Source organism: Hirundo rustica, chromosome 20 (assembly GCF_015227805.2).
Source record: "Hirundo rustica isolate bHirRus1 chromosome 20, bHirRus1.pri.v3, whole genome shotgun sequence".
NCBI classification, from domain to species: domain Eukaryota; kingdom Metazoa; phylum Chordata; class Aves; order Passeriformes; family Hirundinidae; genus Hirundo; species Hirundo rustica.
In genome coordinates this window covers 4799261-4820554 of record NC_053469.1, presented here as the reverse complement: position 1 = coordinate 4820554, position 21294 = coordinate 4799261, and the positions used below count along the sequence as shown (strand labels likewise).

The 21294-nt window shown below is 55.0% G+C and overlaps 3 protein-coding genes across 10 annotated transcripts in view; 2 read left to right on the top strand and 1 right to left on the bottom strand.

Annotated features, from left to right (window-relative positions):
- The window catches only part of FUBP3 (far upstream element binding protein 3), a 39114-nt gene extending 36320 nt beyond the window's left edge, over positions 1 to 2794 (top strand). For 6 of the 7 annotated variants that reach the window (XM_058423064.1, XM_040082966.2, XM_040082965.2 and 3 more), the window contains 2 exons: positions 290 to 417; positions 1403 to 2794. In XM_058423064.1, the coding sequence (XP_058279047.1) occupies positions 290 to 417; positions 1403 to 1411 (137 nt within the window). In that variant the 3' untranslated portion in view covers positions 1412 to 2794. The remainder of the gene's footprint in view (positions 1 to 289; positions 418 to 1402) is intronic. The other variant, XM_040082968.2, reaches the window with a different exon arrangement.
- Positions 2795 to 5264: 2470 nt separating this feature from the next.
- On the bottom strand, positions 5265 to 7698 carry LOC120761599 (uncharacterized). Its single transcript, XM_040082970.2, has 2 exons — positions 7379 to 7698; positions 5265 to 6965 (listed from the first exon to the last, which is right to left on the bottom strand). The coding sequence occupies exons 1-2, from the start codon at positions 7571 to 7573 to the stop codon at positions 6231 to 6233; spliced, it is 930 nt and encodes a 309-aa protein (XP_039938904.1). The 5' UTR covers positions 7574 to 7698; the 3' UTR covers positions 5265 to 6230.
- A 4688-nt stretch (positions 7699 to 12386) lies between these two features.
- PRDM12 (PR/SET domain 12) lies at positions 12387 to 20787 on the top strand. 2 transcript variants are annotated; one of them, XM_040083369.2, is made up of 6 exons: positions 12387 to 12629; positions 13421 to 13611; positions 14583 to 14738; positions 18321 to 18432; positions 19338 to 19561; positions 20068 to 20786. In XM_040083369.2, the coding sequence occupies exons 1-6, from the start codon at positions 12416 to 12418 to the stop codon at positions 20134 to 20136; spliced, it is 966 nt and encodes a 321-aa protein (XP_039939303.1). In that variant the 5' UTR covers positions 12387 to 12415; the 3' UTR covers positions 20137 to 20786. The 2 variants fall into 2 exon arrangements, with proteins under 2 accessions (XP_039939303.1, XP_039939301.1); XM_040083367.2 differs by having other exon boundaries at positions 19338 to 20787.
- Positions 20788 to 21294: the final 507 nt, after the last annotated feature.

Genomic DNA, 21294 nt, shown 5'->3' with positions numbered 1-21294 from the left:
CTGCCGCAGCTTTGCGCCTTTGAGGATGAGGGGTGTGCAGGCTGTCAGCCTGGCCCTGCAGCTGCAGGAACGCTCTGGGTGCTTTCTGCCTGCTCTTGGCTTGTCCCTCACAGTCCAGCTTGGAGCCCGTCCTGCCGTGCCGCGCAGCAGAGCCGGTGTCGCTCTGTCCGGCGTCTGCAGCAGCTGGAAGGGGGCTGGCTCTTCTTAAAGCTTGATAAAAGGAGATCCTAAGCCTGGGCTTGCACTTCTGGAATTGCTCATCTCTCCCTTTTTTCTTCTTTCCCCCCAGGTCATGCTGCCAGTGCTGCTTCTCAGGCAAGTTCCCAGCCGGACTACACGATGGCTTGGGCAGAGTATTACCGACAGCAGGCTGCCTACTATGGACAGACACTAGGGCAGGCTCAGGCCCACAGCCAGGTCTGTATTCACCTCCCCCAAACCTCTGTGCTCCCCCTCAATTGGGCAATTGGGTATATTGGCCTTGCCCTAGGGTAGGGACTCTCCTTCAGGTTCATGTGGTGAAGCAGAGATATTTTGTGGCTGAGGAAGTGAGCACAGAAGCGTTTCCTCAACATCAGTCTTATTTTGCTGTACAGGGTGGCTGAGGGGCTTTTTGGGAGAGGACTGGGAGGTTATTTGTTTCTCCTGGGAGCCTTTCTTTATAGTCCCCAGGCAGTTGTTTGACTTTGGGAAATTAAAGTAAAAGGATGATGAAGCCAGGCTGGTGAGGCAGCACAGCACTGACACATCCCAGAACTGAGTGCAGGTGCTGCTTTTTTGTGTGCTGGTACAGGAGCTGTGTGCTCACCATCTCCCTGTCCTGAAAGAGACCAAAACTCTTGCAAAACAATTTGTATTAACCTGCTTTAGAGTAAAATCTCCCCTCAGCTGTCACTCAGCCCACCGGAGAGTTGTGGGAGATTTCTCCTGATCTCGCTCGGTGCTTTCCCGGCTTCAGGGAGCAAACAGAACGGCAAAAACTTTGTGCAGAAAGCACAGGGGACACCTTGCTGCATTCTGACACTTCCCCACAGCTCCACGGGAGCAGGGGCCGCTGTGGGTGCCGGCCCCCAGCAGCTGCTCTGCCCCGCTCTCCCCGCTCACACCGGCGAGGTGGAGCCGGGTGCCGGCGCTCGCCGCGGGCGCTGGCCAAGTGTGACCTGGACGCGGTGATAAAAGAGCTTCTCTTCGTTCCTCGCCGAGTCTGCCCTGCCAGAGAGAGAGAGATCTTGTTTGGAGAGGGGCAGGAGAGCTCTGGGACAGCTCCGAGCATCCTTTGAGCTCTGTTCCCGCTCAGCTGCGGCAGGGACAGACCTGTGTCGGGGGAGGAGAGCTCGGCAGCTTTGATAATTTGCTGCCGCTCATAACTTTTCCTTTTTCCCCCCCCCTCTTTTCTTTCCAGGAGCAGTAGAACAAGGTCCTCGTGGCAATTTTTTTTCCTTGGAATCGTTGTGGAAGAAAACCTTTTTGTAACAGAGGTTTCTAGATTTGCAACATTTTGATGAAGACTTTTCTGTTTGTGAAACACTAGCTGTAGGATAATCTATACTGAACTTTTCTAAGAATCAGGAACAATTAGTAATGTACTAAACGTATGGACATGCTGGTAATTTTGTTTCCAAATTTATATTAAAAAAAAAACAAAAACAACAACCTCCGGGATTCTTTTTGGAGAGAAGCCAGAGAATTTGCAGGCACCAAAACGCACCCCAGAGCTGTGACATTTCAACATGTGGGTTTTTTTGTGTGAGTTTTGTTTTTTTTTTTTTTCCTTTTAATTTTCGATCTTTTCTGTTGGAACAGAGAGTGGCTTGGAAGTCTTAGGTGGTATGTAACAAATCTTAAAAAGAAAAAAAAAAAGTTAAACAGTATTTAAATATTCTTAAATATGTAAATTCATTAAATGTTTTACTTCTAATTTCTTGTATCTTGGCTGTCTTTGATTTTATTGCATTTTTAAAAAACTGAACTATGGTATGTATTGTAATTAATGATATGATTTCTGTATTTGAAACAGTTACTGTTTGCAAGTTCGGGGGGGCATTTTGTAGGGTTTGTATAATTTCTAGAGTCTAAAGGGGTAATATAAAAACGTGTTAATTTTTTTAGCAATACATGTTTTCATGTTTCCATTGCTAGTTGCATTTATGTATCTAAGACCTCCAAGCTTGTTAAAAAAAAAAAAGACAAAAAAAAAGAAAATTAAAAAAAACTTCTTCTATGCTCTCAGAAATATAAATACTGTTATTTTTAATATTAAAATGAATCTGCTATTAGTACCTTTAACAAACACTGTGGAACATAAAACCGTATAAAAGGTAGTAACTATTTTTTAATTCCAAGGTGTTTTCTGCTTTTTCGTTTCCTTTAAATATTTTCTTATCTAATATTTGTCAAATTACCTAGAGAAATAAATGAATCTAGTATTAACCACAGTATGCGCTAAATAATTTTGATTTAATAAAAGGGATAATATGATTTCTGATGTTTACTGTAGTGTTTCTTGTACAGATAACAGTGTATTTTTAAAGGAAAAACGGAATTGAAGCTATTTTTTCTTGCATTTTTAATTGCCCTGCGGGACATTCCGTTTTTAAATGTACTGAATTTACTGTTCTTGGGTTCTTTCCTTATTTTTCCTTATGCTTGAAATGTCTAACTATAAAGAACCGCGATTGGATAATGTTGAGCATGGTGTTTAAAAAAAAAAAAAAGTGTTCTTTTTATTTGACTGACAGTTGCATTTTACACTCTATATAATAAAATTTCCACAAGGTGTCTTGTGGGCAAAGTATTTCCCGTCTCTTGGACTCGGTTGTTCCCTCTCCGCAGCTCCTGGCGCCGCATCCCGGGGGCTTTGGGGTGGTCACTTCTGGAGCAGCTCTGTCACCTCCTGGTGCTGTGACACGCAGGATTCCCCTGGAAATTCCCCTGGAAATCTCTGCGCTTGTGGCTGTTTGGGCCAGGAGGATCCCAGGAAGGGTCGGTGTTCACACCAGGAGGTTTCCTCTGCAGCCCTGGGAAGGTTTTACTGCTGAGGAAGTGGCAGCCCCCGGTTTTAATACTCTGAACTTGTTGCTCTTCCCCAGCTTTGTGGCTGAATCCGTGCAGGATCCGTCTCCTGCAGGGGGATTGCGGGAGCGGCTCTGACTGGGATGGGAGGGATGTGTTAAGGGCATCAACCTTTAGTTGTGCCCAGGCCGAGTTTGGCGATACCTGCAGCGCCTTCAGGGCTCCCTTTCTGGTAAAATGTGAGTTCGGAGCTCCTCCAGCCCAAGGCAGCTCCATCCCCTGCTCCCAGGCAGCCGCCGGGGTTTGCGACGGGGGAAGGGAGGAAAGAAGATCCCATCTGCAAAGCCGGGAGCGGGAGGCACATTGAGAGCCGGAAGAAAAGGAGATTGTAGCGTCTCTAAATATACCTCCAGAGAATCAAGAGAGACAGTGAAAGATGGGATAGTAAAAGCCACTTGGAAAGAGGGGAGAGGGGGGAAAAAATGGCTAGAGGAGGGCATAAAGGCTGCTGATGGGAATTGGGAGCGGGCATTACCGAGAAGACTTCCTTCTAATTCATCTTCCAAGCTCTGTGCCAAAACAGCATTTGGCATGGTTCACAGGGAGCAATTGTGTGATAATGAACCCTAAGGTGTCCCTTAATTGAAGACTGAGGATTACAGATTGTGCCAATAGTCGTAAATGGCGCAGGATTGTGGGAGGATGCATTTTCTTAAATGTATCTGTAAGTACAGATGAGTGAGTCTCCCCAGTGAAATGCCCGTACTATAAATTATGGAAATATCTCTTTCTGATGCAACCTTTTATTGAGGGGGTGGGGCAGCAGCACAAGAAATAGTTTGCAAGCCTTTGAAATTTGGCCTGTCATTAAGATGGTGCCTGCAAAGCTGGGGTTTCATCAGCAGTCTGGTGTCCTGGAAGGATGAAGTGCTTGAAACGTTCCCAAGTTCGCCGATTCGTTTTCCATTATTGCTGCCTGCTCTGGGCGGAGAGGCCGCGGACGTTGAACTGTTGTGAGTCCACGATGGGCTGGAGAAGGGCAGGGTTTGAGGCAGAGACGCCTCAGCACTTCATGGGGAGCTGGTGGCCTCTGGGTTCCTCCAAGTCCTCCTCCAGCCCTGCTGCTTTGCTGGGCTCTGTCCATCCAGGGGGTTCTGGGGCTGGCCTGATGGTCAGTCTCACCCCAAGGCTGGCCAGATCCTCACCTTTCACTCTGGGGTCTGCAGGCAGCTCCTGTCCCGTGGCTCAGGTGTGTGGTGCAGCCCAGCAGCTGCTGTGGTGCCTTCAAAGCCAAGTCTTGGTGTCCAGGAGTGGAACCAAATCTGCTCAGCTCAGGGCAAATTTAACCCCTGCTAATGTGGGTTAACCCTGGCTGAGCTGGGTTTTGAGGCAGAGGGGTTTGTCTGTCCCTTTGGCAGGAACTGGGTGCTGCATGGAGCAGGAGCAGTCCCTGAGGGCTGTGCAGGAGCTGGCAGCTGGGACACATTTGGGACTTTGGGGTCCATGAATGGTGATGGGGATGGTGCAGCCTTTTCCTCCTCACAGGGAGCTGGGTCATGCCAGGACAGTGTCCTGAGGGGCAGTGAGGTGATCCCTTGAGAAGGTCTCACTTTGGGGAAGGCTGGGCCTCCAGAGTGTGGCATTTGGGAAGAGAGGGACTGGAGTCAAGGCCCTGGCAGGAGCTGCCCAGCCCCTGTTCTTCCCTACCTTTGACAAAAATTCTCCTTCCCTCAAGTCACTTTCCGGAGTCCTTGGCTCAGGCACACGAGGTCTCTGCTCCCCCAGATCGAATCCATCCCACTTCCACCAGCAGCACCGCTTTGCTGGGTGTGTGAGGGTGTCTGGACGTGTCCCACAGGACCCCCCAAGCTGGCAGCCCCCACCCCACTCTGCAGGCAGAGCCTGAATCCTGAGCAGACATTAACTGTGGTCCTCGTGCAAACCCTTTCCGAGCAGCAGCCCTAAAAACCCCGTCACTAAAGCATCCCACTGAGTCCAGGATGACCCTGATGCTCTCCATGCTCTGTGCTCGGTGAGCCTGAACAGGAACAGCTCTTTTAGGAGTGGGAGGCTTTGAGAAAATCTAAAATACTTTCTTTAATTTTGCATGATTTGAGAACAAACTACATTATGGCCATTGCAAGTTAGACTGAAATGACTGTTGAAATAGACAAGAAGATGTGGGACCTTTTTTTTTTTTTTTCCTCCAAGTATTAAATATTTAATTGCATTAAAGGAACACTGTATTTACAGTAATGGGCGGCGTGGTCAGAGCGAGAGCTCCTGGTGTTTAACACGGAGATTTCCAACGGGATGTGGATGCTCACAAGGTCCCACCTGCACTGCTGCTTCTCCCCTAAACCCACCTGGTTCCTCCCACTCTCAGGGGGATTTTCAGGGCTCTTGGTGCTTACAGGATTGGCACAGGGTGAGGAATTGGGATCTTGCAGTGTCAGTGTATCCTGTCAAGCAGCACGTGGGTGTTTTTTCCATGCTGGGAGTTGTTTATCCTTCCTTTGGCTGGTTTGGAGGGGTTTTTTCCCATTGGATTTGCTGTAGCAGCAGTGCAGGGTGCCCATGGCAGGCGGTGTTTCTCTGCTCTCATAAGGCTGGAAAAGACACAAAAGAAACTTTCCAGAATTTTAATGGTGGAAATCAGCAGAAATTGGTGTTACGTGGTGTGAAGATGAGTTGAAAGAGCCACAGCTCCTGGGGCAGGAGGAGACAGTGGCCCCGGAGCCGAGGGCAGTGGGAGGGCAGTGAGCCCCATCCGTGTCTGGGCAGCTCCTGAGTGGGTGCTGGGCATGGAGGAAGATGGCAGAGGGCAGCCAGCCATGCCTGGGATGTAGAATTTGGGACAGTGGATGCCCAGATCTGCCCTGCCACCTCCCTCCAGGTCAGGGACACCACCTTCAAGGCAGGTGACCCAAAAGAGCACCTCTGGGGGTGATGTGGGAGCAGGTACCAGCAGCCCCCAGATTATTTTCCCACCCTGCCCCTTATCACTTGAGGAAATCCTATTTCAAGGCCGCTCTAATGAAGCCTCTGATCTCTGCAGAGCCCGGCTTGCTCCCCTTTAATCCCGGCCGGGCCGGGGTGCAGGTGCCGCGGTCCCGGGGATTAGACGGTCCCTGCCCTTTGTGGGAGCCGTCACTCAGCGCTGCCTCCTTGTCCGGACCATTCGCCGGGGAAAATTAAACATCGCTGCCTTGGAGTCGTTACACGGAGAGGATGGAGCTGCTGCTCTGTTTGTTTTGGGGGAAATAGGGCTGGTGAAGGGCAGGAGCTGCCGGAGGACTCCTCAGCCCCACGCCGGGGTCACCAGGCTGCCGGGCAGCCCCATCCCTGTCACCCATCCTCCTCCTCCTCCTCCTCGCCCGCTCCAGGGCTCGTCCGGCCCCGCGGGGACGCTGCCGGGCCGCGGACCAGGGGAGCTGTGTCCGGGCGCTGAGATGCCGGTCCTGCCCAGCCCCAGCTGCCATCTCCCACAGCCACTTCCCCAGTTCCCCTGGCGCAGCCGGGCCGCGCGTTTGGCAGCTGCGGGCAGCAGAGAGGGGCAGGGGGAGCAGCGGGGCCCTGGCACTGCCCCACACCCTCCCCTTGGACACCTGTCCCGGCCGCTGCCGCAGCGCGGTCACCGCGCCGGGCCACAGCTGGATTGGAGCTGACGCTGCAGCAGGGATGTGGGACAGACATCGGCGGGATGTGACTGCCCCATCCCCAGATCGCTGCCAGGAGCGAGGAAAAGGCGCAGAGATTTTCCTGTCCTTGCGGTCCGCATCCCCTCTCTCGCCCCGGGTGCCGAGCCGCGGTGGTGGCCGAGGAGTCGCCGCCGCGATTCGCCACAGCCGCGTTCCCTTTCGAGGCCGCCGGAGCTCGGACGCAGCCGGGAAGATGATTTTCTTCCTCTTGCGTGCCGTGACACCCTCTCCGAAACAGTCCTGGAAATAATACTTAAAAGAAAAGAAGGGGGAAAAGAAAGGCAAGGAAGGGAGCGAGAGCGGAGGGGAGAGCACTCAGCATCTCTGCTCGGCTCCGCGGCCTCCCGCGGAGTGAAATGGAGGCAAATAATGCCCTAAAGCTCCTTCCCCGAGCAGCGCGATCAGCCCGCGGCTCCCAGGGGCTGCCGTGCCCTGTGCCGGAGCCTTTGCCGGGAGGGTCGCGGCTTTCACCGCTCCGAACCCTCCCTGCCCGGAGCCGCTGGGCACCGCTCGGGAGCTCCCGAACCCTCCCCGCTGCTCCCAGCCCCTGGGAGGGCAGCGGGGACAGGTTAGCAGTGCGCGGTTTGGAGAGAAACAAGCGGCTCCATCCATGGATGTGGCACCTCGGGGGCGGTCACTCTCTCCTTGCCCCCCTCACCACGCACCTGTGTTGGCACTGCGATGGGGGGTGCCGGGGGCTGCTCTGAAGCAAGAGGGGCACCCATGGGGACCCGTCCTGGGTGTCCCAGCCCGGCCACGGCCCCTCCGGCCCGTGCTGAAGCTGCCCAGGTGATGATGCGGGGGTGCTGCGTGGGGTGGGTGAAGGCACAGGTGGGAAGCCCCACCCTATAGAGGAACATGCAAAGGATGCACCGGCCCTCCTCAGCCCAGGCTCACCCCGGGCATCGCCTTGTCCTCCTGCACTCCCTGCTCCGCTGGTGGGAGCGTTCCCGGGCGCAGGAAACATTTGGGCACATTCCCATAACCGAGTGTCACCAACTGCTGCGGCGGCAGGGCCGGAGCCCCTCTCCAGTGCTGCTGTTTGCTTTGCAGCCTCCTTAGCCCCCATTGAGGCTTTTCAGCTCCAGCCCCTTCAGGGGGTTTAAGTAGGTAAAACCTGAGGAAGAGGCTATTTTCCTCCCTCCCTTTTGAGCCCTGCCTTGTGCCCAAAAGGCTCCCTTGTTTCACGCGTGCCAGTCACCTGGCTGGGCCCCCAGCCCCTTTCTCTCCCAGCCTCCCTTTTCTTTCTCCTTTCTCTCTTTTGACTTTTCCAGGAGCCCTCGCTCTCCAAACGAGCTTCAGATTGGATCCAGATTGAGGTCCCTTTGTCTTTCAAGGGTTGTACTAAGCTAATTAAATGTGATCCCAACAAATAAACGCAGATCTCCCCATTACATTCAGGCCTGCCTTTCAGGCAGCACCGGGCGGCCCCTCGCCCCCGCCCGCTCCGCGCAGGGTCCCCCTCATTGAGTCCTGGCCATTGAAAACACTGCCAGGATTTCTTTTGTGCCGGGGGTCTCCGAGCCCTTTTTCCATCAGAAAAGACCCCCAAACAGCAGCTCGGCCTTTGTGAGTTTGCAAGCAAACGCCAAAGAAAAGCCCCCTGAATGCTTTAATAAATGGCACATTTAGCAACTTCGGAGGCGCCTGGCTCCTGCGGCAGCCGCAGGGGTGCGATGATCCCTCCTGCCCCGGCTCCCCCGGCTCCCGCAGGGGTGCGATGATCCCTCCTGCCCCCCTTTCCCTGCGGCTCCCGGGGCATTTGCAGCCCGTGGAGGCGCAGAAGTTGCGGCCGGAGCAGCCGAACGCCTCGGCTCCCAGCCCGGCTCTCCGCCGTCCCCCTTTCCCGGCGCTCGGGGGGCGCACGGAGCAGGTGATGGGGTCGGGCGGACCGCCCTGCGCCGGCACCGGGCACCGGGGCAGCGGGCAGCGGGCAGGGCGCGGCGGGGCGGCCGGGGCCAGGGGGCTTTTGAACTCAGACGCCGTGGTCCCCTCACCACGTATTAGCGCTGGTAAATCCAAATTCGCTTTTAATGACACATACAACACCCCCCCGCCACCCCAGCCCGCATCGGGGGCTGCGCTGGACTTTTCTCAGCTCAACTAATATCTTTTTAATGACTTTGGGAGGGGGCAGAGCCCGGCTCTGCCCTAGAGCCTGGATTGCTCCAAACAGATGTTGGGGTAGAGGGAGGGGGATGCTCTTCCCTGCCAGGGACTTTCTTCTAAAGTTCAAACGAGAGGGGAGCTTTCAATCACCGCTAAAAATGTATTTCTCCCCATTGAACAATGGGCTCCTTTCTGCGCCCGAGGGGACTCGGCTGCGATCGCGTTTCTGCTGCCGGAGAAGAGAAACCTCCGGTTTTAGGGCAAGAAAAACTCAGCTTCGAAAAGGGCTCTTCCCTGAGCCGGTTATTTCCGTAGCTCTGCGTCCCTCCTGCATTCACTCTCTACGGAAAATAAAATAAAATAAAAGAAAATAAAATACAAAATTGTACTAAGGAAGCACTAATCCTCCTTCCGCACTGCAGCCCTTCCCCGCCGCACAGGAGCCGCCGCAGATCTTTGCCATGAAGCCGGGCGGCGAATGCGAGGTTTGAGGAAAGAATCGCGGCTGCACCGGCCCGGGGCAGCGGCGGCTCCATCCCCGCATCGCGGCTCCATCCCCGGCGGCCCCACAAGAGTTAAATTTTAAAGCAAATCAAATTCCCATTGGCCACTGTATATTATCTCAGCAGTCTTCATTTGATACCTCTTTAATACAGAAAGGAGCTTTTCAAACCCCTTTTCTCTCTTTTCTCCCGCCACTCTTTAAGAGCAATAAATGTTCAACTGCAATAACTATAAATCAATCTCCGCTCTGTTCAAATCCTATTCATGTGAAGGGCTGGAAGAGGGGAGAGAGCTCCCCCCGCCCCCCAAAAAGCAGCTGCTGGGCTCTAATCTCCTTTCTTGCACTGTCATTCACCCTCATTTTTCCTCCATCACCCCATCCCTGCAATCTTTTCTTGTTTTGCTTTTCTTTTCTCTCTTTGCTGCATTATGATCCCATGTCTCCCCTCATCAGACCCCAACCTTGTCCAGATCCTGACCATCCCCTTGTAGGCTGTGAAAGAAAAGAAGAGTCCATGGATGTCAAATTGGTCTCAAAAAGACCATGAAAGATTGATTTGCTCCACTTTTCTTCTGCCTGACATTATTTCTGAGGGTCCTGAATGGGAAACCAGAAAGTCTGGGACTGGAATAAAGATGTTCTCTCTGTAAGGGGGAGACGGGGGGGAAAAATGCCCATTTACTCCTGGCCCATCAACCCTGCAAAACAGAGCAAAAGAAAAGAGGACTGTGGCTATTCAGAGTCAGACCAATATGTACACCTCCCAACAATATGCCAATATACTGAGGGCTTCTCTATTAACACCCATGAATATTAAAGTGCTCACTAAACGCTCAGAAGGAACTTTGGGAATATACACATGAAAATACAAGCAGCATTGTGCGGGGCTCAGAACAATGGGGCGGCGATAATGGCCCTTCTCTATTAACAGCCATGAATATTAAACTTGTTTCCTCTTAAATGTTAAAAAGGAGGGATAGCTGCGATATTAAAAAAGAGAAATGAGAGGGGGGGGTGTGTGCGGGGGGGAACTCACAGCAAAGCACCTTCCTAGGACCGGGAAGAAGCTTTGGGAAACAGCTGGGGATATTTAAAACCACGCAGAAAATGGAAGATTTTTTTTTTCCCCCCACCCTTTTTCTGTCATTCTCTTCCCCCCCCGGCACCTTCGAGCGCCCGCAGCCGGGAGCGGGGTTCAGCGCAGCCCGCACCGGAGCCGCAGGGGGTTCAAGAGCTTTTTATTTTTTTTTTTTTTTGGTCCCGGGATAACTTGAAGGTTGAAGGGTTTTCCTGGGGAAAGGAAAAAAAATAAATAATAAAAAAAGCGACCCGATGGCTGGCTTGCCTCGGCGGCTTGAGGGAGCCGCTGTTGGGTTGGGAACCTTTCCACCTGATGCGTTATGTTTAGCGAGGCTGAAATATTCTGACGGCTCCTCTAGCCAAAGTCCAGAGAAACAAAATAAACTTTTTTTTTTTTTTTTTTTTTTTTTTCGCTTATTAAACCCCAAACCAGTCCCTGGCAGGTTGTTAACCTCCCCTTTCCAGGACAGCGCTGCCTCTCGCCGGGCGCAGACCCGAAGCAAGCGCAGGTTTGGGTGGGTTCCTGACATCTGCGTTGCCTCTTGATTGGATTAACAGATAATTGCACACGGGTTGTAGCATCATCTCACCCAGGCCAGAAGACACTCCACAGCTTCACCATATAAGACACCCCCTCAGGGGACGGGGTGGGGGTTTGGGCTGTGCTTGGCTGCTGCTCCGGGCACGGTGAGACCCGGCGGGGCTTCCCGGGACTCCGGGCTGCGGGAACCGGCCTTTGAGCGTCTGAGGATCTTGGGGGCCCAGCCTTCCTCCCGCAGCCCTTTACAGCCCCTCGTCCCCATGAAAATCAAAAGAATAAGGCTAAGGAGAGGGCTCTAAGCTCCGACACAGCAGGACTGGGTTTAAATCCGGGAAAGATTAACCCTTTGCTGAGCCGGCGAAGCTCGGGCCCGGAGGGGAGCGCTGGGTCTGGAGGCACCGCTCTGATGCCACCTTGCTGGGGAGCAGAGGTGGCCGCGGAGCTCCTGGGCTCGGCAGGGCGGGGATGGGCGCCGTGGCTGGCCGGGGAACGCCTTCGGGTGCGGGGACGGGGGCGAAGCGGCAGCAGGGCCCCGGCGATACTGCAGCCTCCCCGGGGTCGGGCTCCGGGCTGGGGGGGCACGGCAGGGCACGGTTGCTATTGCAGGGAGGCGGGGGCTCCACGAGCCGTCCCCGATGCGCACCTGGGCACGATTCCCACGGGGATGTGGGGCTGGGGACCGGCCGGGCTGGTGGCGAGCCCTGTCAAGAGGGGATCAGCCCCGGGAGCGCGTCCCACCCACCCCGTGCTCGGGGACCCTCTCCCGGCGTTTGGGGGAGCAGCCCCGGAGCCTCCCGGTGCTGCCGGTCCCGGCCGGGAAAGCCGGGCATGAGGGGGGCAGCGGGGAGCCGAGCACGGTCGGGGCCAACTGCGGGAGCTTCAGCCCGTTCCCCCGGGACTGCGAGGGCCAAACGCCGCGGAGCACCGGGAGCTGTCGGGCTCGGGGCCGCCGATTTCGTTGTGATGCTCAATGGCCCCAAAGCGCAGCGTTTCAGTCCCAAAACGAGCGCGGGGGCCGGGTGGGGAGCGGGACCATGCCCGAGGGTGCGCCCCGTCCGTGGGACACCGGGGACATTTCTGCCCGTTTCGCTGCTGTTCTGCCGTGCCCGGGTTTGGGTTTGCCCGGGCCGGGAGGTGCGGGGGGCCGAGCCGGTGTGTGTGCGTGCATCCTGTGTGTGTGTTTGTGTGTGTGTGTGCTCGCCGTGTCCCTCCCTCCCTCCAGCCACCCCACCCCCGGGAGGGGAGGGAAGGAGGAGATGGGAGGGGGGGGGCGCTCCGACGGCTCGCCTCGCTCCGGTAGCCCCAGTCTCTCCGCCAACGTCAGGGAGGTCATTAATAACCAATTAGGAGGGTCAATGAAGCTCATATATAGCCGGGCGGGAGCCGCCGAGCCGAACGGAGCCCAGCCCGCCGCCCACCGCCCGCCGCGCCCGGCCCCGTCGCGCTCGGCCCCGCCGCCTCGCCCCCATGATGGGCTCGGTGCTGCCCGCCGAGGCCCTGGTCCTCAAGCCTGGGCTGAAGCCGCAGGGGCTCTCGCTGGCCGAGGTGATCACCTCCGACATCCTGCACAGCTTCCTCTACGGCCGCTGGAGAAACGTCCTGGGCGAGCAGCTCTTCGAGGAGAAGAGCAGCCCCAAGACCGCCTTCACGGCCGAAGTCCTGGCTCAGTCCTTCTCCGGAGGTGAGTGACCCCCCCGGACCCTCCCCGATCCCCCCGGTTTCCCCCATCGGCCCCGGGCCGGCTCCCGGTGCCCGGCGGCGGGATGCGGTCCCGGCGCTCCGCTCTCCCCAGGCGTGGGACTGGGGAAAAAGGGCTTTAAATTCATTTGGTTAACTTGGGCTTGACCTGAGAAAGTTCCCACTTAAACCGCGGGCTGGGGGGGCCGGGGCCGTCCCGCATTCAGCCGCCCGGGACAATATCTTTTCTCTCGCCCCGGCATCGCCGGGGCGTCCCAGCTCCCTTTTCCCCCTCTCGGATTTCTGTTCCTCTCTTAATTTACCATGAAGGCTAATTCCATTTCCATTCATGATATGTCAACCATCTCATCTCCCCATTTTGTAAGAGGAATTCCTGGGCCCTTTTAAACAAGCCCTCGCGCCATTCAGGCACAATGTACCGCTACAGCATTCCTAAAGGACTAATGAATTTAGAATTAGCAATTTCTTTCTAGTTGAGTTTAATGAATGCAGATCACTTTAACAGCATGACAAATTGCTGGATGGGCCGAAATAGACACCATTTAACCCCCTTTCCCAGCCCCGCTCCCTCGTCCGGCCCGGGATGCTTTTCCCAGGTACCTCCTCAATGCCCCGGGGGAACCTTGTAGCGCTTTGTGGGAGCCCGGTTGGGCGTTTAAAAGGCTCAGTCCCGGGTCTGGGCTGGGGCCGGGGTTGGGCGGGGTCCCCGTCGCCGCCGGTTTCCCCCCTCTCCCCTACCCCTGTCCCTTGCTGAGCCATCTCCCCCCCTCGCAGAGGTGCAGAAGCTCTCCAGCCTGGTGCTGCCGTCGGAAGTGATAATCGCCCAGAGCTCCATCCCCGGGGAAGGGCTCGGCATCTTCTCCAAGACTTGGATCAAGGCTGGCACCGAGATGGGGCCGTTCACGGGCAGGGTCATCTCCCCCGAACATGTGGACCTGTGCAAGAACAACAACCTCATGTGGGAGGTAACGATCCCCCTGAACCCCGAGCCCGGACTGGTCTGGGGAGAAGTGGGGATGGGACGCTGGGACGCTGTCCCGTGCTTGAGCACCATCGGGCACCATCTTTGTGCCTCAGTTTCCCCATTCATGCAAATATCTGGGCAGGTGGGTTTAGGAACCCCTTGCTGGAGAAGGATGAGGTTTCCTCAGCCCTTGGGGTGCAGCCAGCCCACAGAGGAGCCCTGAAATGCTGTTGCTCGTGTCCAGTGCAGCCGGATCGCGCCCTGCCCTGCCCATCCTGTTCTGATGGAACACAGGTTGCTGCCTGCACTGGCCACAGTGGGCAAAACCAGCTCTGCCCTGTCCCCTGCTCCCTGCTTTGCCCCAGCCCTGGTGAGGTTAATCCCAAATGAAACTGGGGAGTTCGGGGGGATCTGAGATGCCAGGACATTGTGCACTAATGCACAGCCAATACAGAGGCGATTTCCTTTTTTTTTTTTTTTTTTAATTTGTTTGACTCAGATGTGCACTTTTTAATTATTGTTAATTATTATTATAATTTTATGCCTAACAGAAACTTGCCTCATCTTTCCTGGCACCCTGCCAAGCATCCTTCCAGGCTCGGCATGCATCTTCCCCCTCCACCCAGGGATTCTCCTGCTCCCACGGCAGCTGCAGGATGATAACAGCCCCTTCCTCTGGGGTTGAGCTGCTGGTGGGGCTCTGATGAGAAGGGAGATTGAGGAAAGGAGCTGGGTTATCCAGGGAAATAGGGGCTGGCAGGACCAGCCATGCCAGTGAGAGCAGGGCACATTTCTCAAGCACCACAAAGCAGGAAGGGTTTAGCATCTCCCGGCTGCTGTCAGGATCTCAGCCCTGAGGCTGTGGTGGCTTTCAGCTTGTCCCTTTCCAGGGGCTTTATCCTAGAGGCAGGAGGTGGAGGGGCTCAGCCCGCTGTGAGCAGCATCCCCACCAAGTGCTCTCTCCCCTCGCAGGTCTTCAACGAGGACGGCACAGTGCGGTACTTCATCGACGCCAGCCAGGAGGATCACCGCAGCTGGATGACCTACATCAAATGTGCACGGAACGAGCAGGAGCAGAACCTCGAGGTGGTCCAGATCGGGAACAGCATCTTCTACAAGGCCATTGAGGTAAGTGGGGCTGAAGGCGAACCGGGCATCTGCACTAGAGGAGCAGGGTGGTGCGATTCCCCCATCCTCCAGGCTCTCCCGTCCTTGCTCTTTGGGTTGTTGGTGGGGTGTCTGTGGAAGGACACGGCAGGTTTTCCATTCTTGGCGCTCAGACCCATCAGCACAGGTAGAAACTACAGGGAAGGGCCATTGCATGGGATTCAGGGAGCAGTAAAGGTCCCTTCTTCTCTCTGCCCCCTTTCTGTGGGCTCATGGAGTGATGTGTTTGAACAGGGGGAGAGTAAATCCTTGTCTGGGGTGTAAAGCATGAAAAGAGCTGCAATTCTGGCCTATAATGGAGCTTTGGGCAAGGACAGGACTTGGACACTCTATTGCAAAACTGGGATTTTGTGCAGAACCTGCTTCTTTATAGCAGGGTGAAGTCTGGGGGGTTCTGTGAGACCCAGGGGCTGAGCACGGGCTGTGCCTGACTCTGCACTGCTTTGCCTGGCCATCACGCTCTGGCTGCGCAGGGAGCAGGAGCCGCGGAGCGGGCAGGGAGTGGTGCTGGTGCAGTTGTGCCTTGGGCTGTACAGGGTGGGGAAGGGACCCCTCCTGCCCCCTCATCCCCGTGCTCCTGCACGAAGTGCCGCTCTGTGCTGGTGCGGCACAGGAGCAGGGGCAGGGTCCCAGGGGTGGCACAGGCTGCCCTGCAGTGGGGCGATGGCTGAGGGTGCTCACAGCTCCCTGCAGGAGACTCTGGGATGGAGGTGGGTGTCTGGCTCCCCGGCATTACTGATGACATGTGCACACAAATCACACAGTGCTGGAGCGCGGTGATGGTGGGGACCAGCCTTGCGCAGTTTTGTGCAGCGTCCCCATAACCCAGCGCTATTGCAGGTGGAGAAAAGTGGTGGCTTGGAGAGATGGCACTTTGGCTTAAAGAGTCACAAGAGGGGACATGTCATCCCAGTCCATCCCAGACCAGCACTGTGGGATTGTTCCCCTCCAGGATCGGGTTCAGAGTCTCACCTGAGGAGCGTTTGCAGCTGGAGAGGGTCTCAGCCGGGAATGACCATGAGTGCCTGCTGGTTCTGTGGGCACAGGCAGCTCTCCAGATCTATCCAGGCTCCTGCACTGGATTATGGAGGAGCACAAATCGAAATGCTCCAGGGCACAGGACCATAGCCCAACCCTGCGCTGAGCAAGCAGCAGGGCTGGGTTAGGGACTGCTGCCGTGGGGTGGCAAAGGAGAATGGGTGCATTGAAAGCAGATCAGATATTCTCTCCTGCTGCAGGAGAGTCCCATGTGCCCCCTGGGCTCTGCCACCTTTCCCAAGAGCTCCAAGCACTTCCCTGTTGTTCTCATGCTGGACATCCTGCCACAGGCTTCAGGTGTTTCTACTTTAAGACCTGATATTTCTGTTGTGACCACACCTTAAGTGCTTCTTACTATTGTTCTTAAATTATGTAAGTAAGTAAAATAGTTCCAGGTAGCTGTGGTGTAATTAGGAACATAGCTGTAGTTTTAACACCTTGTGTGGGCACGGACGAGGAGGTGGGTGAGTGAATATTTGGGTATAGCTATGATCCAGCTGTGGGCTTGTTCCTGGGGCTTGAGCAGTGGAGCAGAATGAGTTTAATTTCTCTTGGCACAAGCAGTGAATTTGAGAGTGCTGAGCCCCAGGCAAGGTGTGGGAGGAGGCAGGCATGAAGGGTCCCTGCTGTCACACTGCTCCCCAAGCTCAGCAGGACACGCGCACACCGACCTGAACTTAAATGCTGCTCTGCTCAGCACCACAGGTGTCCACGTGTAGCCACTGTCACCCTCCATCCCCAGCCAGCCCTGGTGGCTTCCCCACCTCCTGTCCCCCTGCACAGCCTCCTGCCCGTGCCTGCTGTGCCCCTGTAGCAGTGGCACCGTGAGCTGCCCTGTTCCTATTGCTCTGCACCCACCCTGCTGCAGGATCCATCTCTTTTGGATGCCTTTCTCACCTACATGCCAAAAAATTAGATTTATGTGGTGCTTTTTTTCCCTATTTATGCTTGGTATTTTAATGCGTTTTGCCCATTCCTGCCCTTATTTGCTGATTTGTTTTTCGCCAGCCTCTTTCTCAGCAATACCAAGTTGCTGCTGTTAGAAAATAGAGAGAGGGCAGAAAGTTTTGGCCTTTGATCTGAAGGCCACAAGGCTCCTGGGGGGCAATTTGAATTTGCTTTGGTTTGCACATGGGCGCTCACCTGCTGCTGGCGTGGCTGCAGCAGCTTCAGCAGAATAAAATACACACGCATGTATGCTCCCATTCAGATTGTTTTATCCTTTCAGCAATATTTTATTTGTTTGTATTAAATTTGGACATTTTCTGTAAGGAGTAAATAATGCCAAGAAACAATGCGATCAATTTGGGATGCAAAAAGAGATCAGCTTCCTCCTCTGCAGCCCAGTGAGGTCTTTATGCAGATGAACAAAGATATGAAGTCAAATTCCTATTAATTTTTGATGCTTAAAATTCAACATATTTTCAGCGTTGAAGTGAGTTTCAGTGTTAGGATCTGTGTTTCACATGGATGATGCTTTACTTGGATCTAACGTGTTCAGTGTACAGAAAACCATCCTCCAAAATGCAGGATGTTCCTATTTCTAAATTAGGTTCTTAACAGTAGGGACTGCTAGGGAAAATATGTATTTTTTTATAAAGTGATGTTGTTATTAACATTGTTTGAACTGGTCTGAGAGGATTTATCTTCCCAGCCACGGCCGCTGCTCAAGGGGAGCCTTGAGCAGCGTTTCCTGGCCGCTCATCCCGGCCATGCAGGAACATGACAGGAACAGCAAGGACAGGGGAAGCGCCATCGCTTCAGGGAAATGGGAGCGTGGATGATGCAAAACCCCTGCCCTGGTCCTGCAGCTGTCCTTGGGTGCTGCAGGCACTGCAGCTTTGGTGGAGGATATGAACAGCTTTTTACTCCTCAGCCATGGTCCTTCATAGCAGCCCCGAGTTCTTTGCTCCATGGGCTGGTGAGCTCTTTGCTGGCGAATCTGCATTTCCACCTTCTAAAATGAGCCCCGGCAGGGTGGGAGATGCTGCCTGTGCCCTGCAGCTGGAGGGTGCTGATGGCTCTGTCCAAAGACAAAATGCTCTGCTGGATCTCTGAACCAGGGCTCTGTGTCCCATCTCCCTGCTTTGGTCTCTGTCACTCATGCTGGTTGTGGCTCCAAAAATGGTTTATTTTTCCACGTCTGTGTTTCACCCTGTCCTGATCTTGCATTGCTGGGACCTCAGAGTCCTGCACTCTGGAAACTCCAGATCTGTCCCTGTGCTGTGTAGCTGCATTTTTGCCCATAACCCTGTTTGTGTCCCAGCTTGGGGGAAAGCCTGGAGTGGGTTTGTGCTGGTGCTGGGTGGTGCTGAGCTGTGCCATCACCAGTGCTGCATCCTGGGCTGTTCTGTGCCTGTCTGTGGGCGTTGGGGACTGCTGGCAGGTCCCAGATGGCAGCAGGGTCTCACAGAAATGGGGCGCAGCCAGGGTAGGTCTGAATGGATCAGTGCAGGGATGGATGTTCATCACCCCCTTCCAAAACCCCTTTCTTTATCTCTCTAGATGATTCCTCCAGACCAAGAGCTGCTGGTCTGGTATGGGAACTCCCACAACACCTTCCTGGGCATCCCAGGTGTGCCAGGCCTGGAAGAGGAGCAGAAGAAGAACAAACACGGTAGGTAACACCAGAAAGAGCCAAGGGTGCAACATCCCTGTCGGTTCATCCTGTGTGCAGCTCTGAGGCCGTTAGGTGGGCACAAGGCAGGGACACCCCAGGGGTATGTGAGATATCCCAGTTCCCTGTGGACAAGCACAGGGACTATGAAACGATCCATACAGCTTGAGCAGGTCCTCAGTAATTCAGGGCCATGCCTCCAGGCCAGTTTGCCTGCGGCTGTTGCTGGTGGGGTGTCTGGCAGTCGCTGCCTGACCCAGCTAGGCAGGGAGGAGCAGTGCAGAGTGTGAGTGCAAGGCAGGCCCAACACCCCCTGAATCACCAAGTGGATGCAGCCTCTACATCCCCACTCTGCATTTAAGGGATCTTAATCAACACAGGAGGCTTTTCTCTCCGTGGGCTTTCGCTCTCTGCTTGTCTCAGAGGCTCTCCGAGGTGCTTCTCTATGGCACAGCAGAGCCCAGGCTGTGTTTGGAGCCGCTTCTGTGCTCCCTGACTCTGCTCCCCACTCTGAGAGAGGTATGTCTGAGCCCAGCAGAGAGAGGGGACGGGCTGGGGCAGGGACTGGACAGTGTGCTTGGGGGCTCCTGAGAGTTCCTGCACCCACCTCTTCAGCTCTGCTGCAGCCCAAGGAGGGGGAAAATGGTTTTGTGTCCATCTATAAGGGATTCATTCAGCTCGGCTTGAATGTTCCACTTACCTAAATCTGGCTGAGCTCATTCCCAGCACTGGCTACATCCCAAATTCCTAAGAGCCAGCCTGGATGCCAGTCTGCCCAGGATATGTGACCTCAGCCAGCGAGAGGGCACTGGAGGCTTTCCAGGGCACCCAGCACCCCAGGGGCTTGGGGTGGGGTGAGCTGCTGTGCTGGATGGCAGCGCCCGACTGTTCCCTGTCGTCCCCAGAGGATTTCCACACGGTGGAGACTGGAGCCAGCACGACGGGGCGTATGCGCTGCGTCATCTGCCACCGCGGCTTCAACTCCCGCAGCAACCTGCGCTCCCACATGCGCATCCACACCCTGGACAAGCCCTTCGTGTGCCGCTTCTGCAACCGCCGCTTCAGCCAGTCCTCCACCCTCCGCAACCACGTCCGCTTGCACACGGGCGAGCGGCCCTACAAGTGCCAGGTTTGCCAAAGTGCCTATTCCCAGCTCGCAGGGCTGCGGGCGCACCAGAAAAGCGCCCGTCACCGGCCCCCCAACGCCTCCCTGCAGGCGCACTCGCCCGCCCTGCCCGTGCCCCACCCTGCCTCGCTTGCCCATCACATCCCCACCATGGTGCTGTGAAGCCCCGGTGCGGCAGCGGGGTTTGGGACAGCAAAGACTGATGCTGAGACATGCAATGAACTGGGGGGGCGGCCCTTGGCTGAGCTGCTTTGTGTCTCGGAGGAGTGTTGGGTTGTTTTTGGGCATTGCTGACTGCGGAGGTTTGGCAGCAGGGGTACCTCCAGCTCTGCAGCTGAGTCGTGCGGGATCATCCTGAGGGAGATGTGGCACTGGGTGGGCTGGTGGTCCCTGGTGCTGGCAGGGGAGAAGGGATGCAGTGGGATGTCCTGCGTGGGTTTCCAGTGCACTGCGGAGGACTGGGGGAGTCGAAAAGCTGGGCCTGGCTGAGTCATGCCTGGGTTTTACAGGTAATTTGGCGGAAAGAAAAATTCCTCTTATCCGTCCTCCTCTGCTCTAGCAGACACGTACCCCATTGAAAGGTTGGCACAGCCCTGATGCGGCCACCCCCGTCATGCCTGTTTGCCCCAGGAGTGGGCTTGGCCCCTGTGGCTCCTTCCAAGAGACACCTTTCCCTCCTCGGGAGCCCTGAGTTCATGAACGTTTGCATTTTCCCACACCTGGGGCCCCTCTGCCCGCCCAACCCGAGCCCTGTTCTGGGATCTGTCACCTCTCCAAGCGATGCTGCGAGAAGAGGGGACAGGCTGGGTGCCACCGGGACACCGTGCCAGCTGGGAATGCCCACGCACAGGCAGCTTTTTGGGGGGACCCTGAGCTCTGCCGGGCTGTGCCTGTTCCAGCCCTGGCAGCTCTTCGCCCCATCCTTTTCCCAGCTGTGAAGGAACATTTTGGTTGGAACTGCTACTGCCCTCTGGGGACAGAGAAAACCTGTCCCCGGGCCAGCTCTGTCCCCAAGGACAACTCTAAGCGCCCTCTGGAGTCCCCACACTGCGAGGAGGGCTGTGTATCATAAATCTTAAAAGAAGGTATTCTAATATTAATTATAAGTCTAAGATGTATAAAGTTCTCGCAAGCTGTGTTTCACTTCCAGAAGAAAATAAACAAAAACAAAAGAAAAAAAAAAAAAATCCCCAAACAACCGTCACTTTAACTTTGTAAATATTTATGTAAACATTATTTACGAGACTTTGATATTATATATTATTTGATTGTATATGTACACAGTGTAAATACATTTGTACCTCTCTTGTATTCTAAATAAAAATTACTTGGAACATTTATCATTTAGAAGACGGATAGCATGGAGTGCTTTATTTTATGTGCCAGGGGAAAGATGTGGGTATTGGGATGCATGAAGGTCTTAACTAACACAACACTCTGTGAGTGAGAAGACGTGGAGTCATCTGTTGGACCAAGACGTGCATCTGGGAGGGGACAAAACACAGGTTTTGGCTAAAGAAACCCTTTTTCAGGTCTGGATGCAGGGGTAAGTGCTGGTTCATTCTGGAACGGGTGGTATCTACTGCTTCCACCCTGCTAGTCCCTCTCTGAAGCCATAGCTATTGCTATCCTTTGATACATCCCATGAATTCGTGCCCGTATTTTGGCTGTGATGGGGTACAGGTGCAAACCCTGCTGGAGGGAAGCGGCATTTGCTGACGGGCATGGCGGGCTGC